Source organism: Cynoglossus semilaevis, chromosome 2 (assembly GCF_000523025.1).
Source record: "Cynoglossus semilaevis isolate Cse_v1.0 chromosome 2, Cse_v1.0, whole genome shotgun sequence".
Taxonomy (NCBI): Eukaryota; Metazoa; Chordata; class Actinopteri; order Pleuronectiformes; family Cynoglossidae; genus Cynoglossus; species Cynoglossus semilaevis.
The window spans coordinates 12215744-12220159 of NC_024308.1; the positions used below are offsets into that span (position 1 = coordinate 12215744).

Consider the following 4416-nt stretch of genomic DNA (forward strand, 5'->3'; position numbering starts at 1 on the left):
TTTACAAAAATCTGCCACACACAGAGGCGACACATTTGCTCAACGACTCGCCGTGTTGTTCAATAATGTCACCATATTAAAAAGAGGAAGCAAATAATTGCACAAAATAAAATTGAGGCAGACCATAAATTAATACACTTACCAAGGATGGAAGATTTTGCACTGCTGCTTCATTAATATTCACCAGAGTATGTCACAACCTGCAAGTTCATGCTGCCATATTCTGTTTGTCACACTTGCGTGTGTGTGTGCATGTGTGTGTGCGTCAGTATGCTAAGCTTTGGGGATGTGAATGTTGTGTGAATGCTCTTGTGTTTATGTGCATTAGTTTAATTTTTGCCTACTGTATTTTTGTGTCCTGCATTACAGCTAGTTTTACTGCAATCGTTAAAGATCACCTTCAAATGACAGCGTGTGCAGTTTGGGCTTGCATATGATCCTGTCCCTTGCACAGGCATTTTTGTGCTTTGTACAAGCTGATGATTTGCCTTGTTAAGTCAAAGAATCAAATGGTGCATTTGTGATTGGCTTTTCTTTTCCTTGGTGCACAACTCCCTCTGGGCAACAGAAGCAATCGTGCACGTCTGTGGCGTCTCCCCTGTGCGTGCGTGTTTGCATCTGCACCCTGGGATGTGCACCATGTTCCATCCACGACTTTTATTTATTCCTTTGTTTGTGTTTGAAGATGCAGCCGCCTGGGTGGCCAGAGCGAGACAGTAGGCAGCAAAGATAAGTCACATTTGCGAGGACCATAGAGCAGACTGACGCCCTTATCATCAGAGAACGGCATGGGCTTCAGAATCGCTGCCTGCTGGACCCTAAAAACCTTATTTTGGCAGATTCATCTCCTCCCTTGCAGTCAGTGCACGGCAGGGGGCTGATGACTGTCGCTCACCTTTGCAGCTCAGTGTAGTGTTCTCCTGCACCACACTGAACAAACCTGCAATTTATAAATCGTCCTGAGGCATCAGGCTAAATAACGGCGTGAAATAGGCAGAAACCTAATATGCCATTGCCACACAGGACACACTGTCTGTTCTCTCTATTCTTTAGATGGTTCTCACTGAAGGATAAGTCTATAAAGATCTTAACTGCACAATTTATTTTGTATTCTGTACATTACAATATGAGACTTGGCTCACAGTGTGTTTTGTTTACTCGAGGGCTGGATTGTTCTTAGAAACTGTGTTGTTCACTGTGTCCCATTAACCAGACACACATCTGGCTTTGCTTTTGTCATCCATCCACATGCACTGTGTACACAGAATTGTTCTGCAGTAGCTGTATCCCCCTCTGCTTTTGACACCTGCAACAGTATTTACCAAATGTTCACATTTTATTTGCCCTAGCAGGTTCCGTGCAGTAATTTCCAAAAGGGGGGAGGGGCTGCATGCGTCTCTTGCATCTGTAAATTGCCAAAATTTAGTCTAAATGTGTAAATCTACTCTATATTCTGATTAAAATTAATTCAGTGCTTTCCGTAAAGAAAAAAAAGTCTCTGCCACACAGACAGTTGACATATGGCTCTGAGCCAGTGAATCAGTGAAGGTGTTCCCGGACAACTGCCAATAGTATTTTCACTTTATTTTTTTCTTCTTCACAGATTAGAGAGAGCAAACACAGAGGAAGTGACCCTCATCGTATCCTGAAGGAGACAAGACATAGAGCATGACCCTGTGTTTTCCTACAGTGCCAAAGAGTCAGGGAGAAGCCTCCATGGCCAAGGATTCATTGCCTTTCTGGCTCCACTGGGAGCCCTTATAAATCTGCTCCAAGCTCCACCGGTGGACTCACTCATCGTTCCTTCCTACACCAGGAGGCTCCAACCCGTCTGCCGGCTCTAATAACATCACTGTCTGTTGGCAACCACATGTTTGAAGTGACTGTATTTGACTGCCGCCGCCCATTCTTGAGCAGCAGCAGCTGCTTCGTGCGATCTCAATCTGCACCATGCAGTGGAGACGGAGGCACTGCTGTCCCATCAAGATGACCTGGACCGTTAAGCGTTCCCTCTTTCGGACACACGTTGCAGGCCTCATCTCACTGGCTCTTCTGTTTACCTTCATCTTATTTTTCAGCCACCAGGACTGGCTTCCGGGACGCAGCGGACCCCGAGAAAACCCACTGACCTACACTATTAGGGGTTTCCGAAGCCCCAAGGGAGAGGCAAACCAAAACAGTTCTCTCAGGAGCCTGTGGAAGGAGGCAGGGTATGCAGCACCAAAGCCTCTTCTCAACCTCAGCTCTCAGCAGGCCGACGGTGTTGCAGGAGACGCTGTAGGAGGTGGAGTAGGAGCCAGAATGGGTGTAATGGGGCTCGGGGACTCCATGAGTACTAATAGCAGTTTACAAAAGGAGATGGGTGTGGGTGGAAGGCTCAGTGCTCAGCCTTACCGCTACATTCTAAATGAACCCTTCAAATGTCGGGATAGCACACCTTTTCTCATACTCCTCATTGCTGCAGAGCCAGGACAGGCAGATGCTCGGAATGCCATCCGCCAGACATGGGGAAATGAGAGCGTGGCAGCAGGATTAGGATTCGTTCGCCTTTTCCTGCTGGGTAAAAGACAGAGCTCAGACAGCCTTCTTCAGAGCAGCATAGAGGAAGAAAGTCATGCTTTTCATGACATCATACAACAGGACTACCAGGACACTTACTACAACCTAACCATCAAAACTCTTATGGGCATGAACTGGGTGGCCATGTTCTGCCCACATGCCTCCTATGTGATGAAGACTGACAGCGATATGTTTGTCAACACAGAGTATCTCATCCAAAAGCTGCTGAAGCCCGAGCTGCCTCCAAAGCAGAAGTATTTCACTGGCTACCTGATGAGGGGTTATGCACCAAACAGAAACAAAGACAGTAAGTGGTACATGCCACCAGAGCTGTACCCAAGCGAGCGCTACCCAATATTCTGCTCCGGCACCGGGTACGTGTTTTCAGGGGACATGGCCGAGCTGATCTACCAGGCCTCTCTCAGCATACGCAGGCTGCATTTGGAGGATGTTTACGTGGGGATCTGCTTGGCCAAGCTGCGAATTGACCCGACACCCCCGCCCAATGAGTTCCTCTTCAACCACTGGCGGGTGTCATACTCCAGTTGTAAGTACAGCCACCTGATCACGTCGCATCAGTTTCACCCCAATGAACTTATCAAGTACTGGAACCACTTGCAGAGCAACAAGCACAACGCCTGCATCAACACGGCCAAGGAAAAAAACGGCAGGTACAGACACCGAAAGTTTCACGGAGAGCGACCTCCCTGATATTTCCTGTGACCAACAACTGCGACAAAAGAAAGGGGGGTGGGTTGGAAGCACTGTAGCTGCAGCTTTGTTTATCTTGGCACTATTAGACCATGTGGGGAAAAAGCACATTGTTTTTTTGGTATTGTGTACAGTTGATGATCCAAACTATTTTTTTAATTTGAAAAGTTAATTATTGTAAAACTGGTGAGATGTCTCGGAAGGAAAAATATATCATAGGTTGTTATACTTCAGGTGCCAACAGAAAGGTGGCAAAACCTCAGTTAAAGAGACTCTCCTCGTCCCGGAGGTAATAAATATGTCACTCTACAAGAAAAAACTCAAGACACAACCTATGTTTACACAGACAAAGGGAAATATATGTGTATTATGTCAGACGCTACCTAAATATGAATGAAAGTATCCTTGACATTGACCAGTTATGCTGCCCTGTTTCTCTGTGTTTATGTTAGATATTAATCAACGACAAACCACCTCTCATACAAACTGTATTTTATTTCAAAGGGATATCCACACGAAAGCGCACCAGAGTGGCGTCAGGAGACCGAGATTGTATTTTTTAAAGCTTTACTTTGAGTATGACTGCACTTGAGCAAATGTGCAATGAATCAAATAATTATTAAATGTATTGAAGTCATTTCGCTGCCAGTGTTCTCTGTGTTTCTTCTGTGTATACTGTACCTGTAATTATTTAGCAGGTCAAATGAAGACCATCAGAAGCACATGGTATTTATTTAAAACACTATGTTTACTGAAAATAGTTTTAAATAAATCTAATATTTCAAATTTGCATACTAATACCACATGTACTGCAAAGTGTTCCCATATGTAATATTGTCATGTTTAAGCAAAAAAGTCTTAATTTCAAATATGTGTTGGAATTTTTAGAAGAAAACAGTCTTAATGCCTAAGAAAATGCTGCTGTTGTTAGGTAAAAGGAAGTTATTTTTTGGTATACAAATTGGTCCCCTAATCAAACTCAATTATGTCTCAATATTTCTAATCTATTTGCATTTAATTTCAAATCACTGTGGCCAATTTTGTTGTTTCCTGGTAAATAGTTACCGTCCTTAAGTGAAAGCAACAAACAAAAGAGTTAAAGTGAGGCAGACGTCAGAACAGACAGCCTTTTACCTTTTTTTTTCT

The 4416-nt window shown here is 44.2% G+C and overlaps 1 protein-coding gene across 3 annotated transcripts in view; it reads left to right on the forward strand.

Annotated features, from left to right (window-relative positions):
- Positions 1 to 4065, forward strand: part of b3galt2 (UDP-Gal:betaGlcNAc beta 1,3-galactosyltransferase, polypeptide 2) — a 27861-nt gene extending 23796 nt beyond the window's left edge. For all 3 annotated transcript variants that reach the window (XM_025054086.1, XM_017039838.2, XM_008338423.3), the window contains exon 2: positions 1604 to 4065. In XM_025054086.1, the coding sequence (XP_024909854.1) occupies positions 1951 to 3270 (1320 nt within the window). In that variant the 5' untranslated portion in view covers positions 1604 to 1950 and the 3' untranslated portion in view covers positions 3271 to 4065. The remainder of the gene's footprint in view (positions 1 to 1603) is intronic.
- The last annotated feature ends 351 nt before the right edge of the window (positions 4066 to 4416 follow it).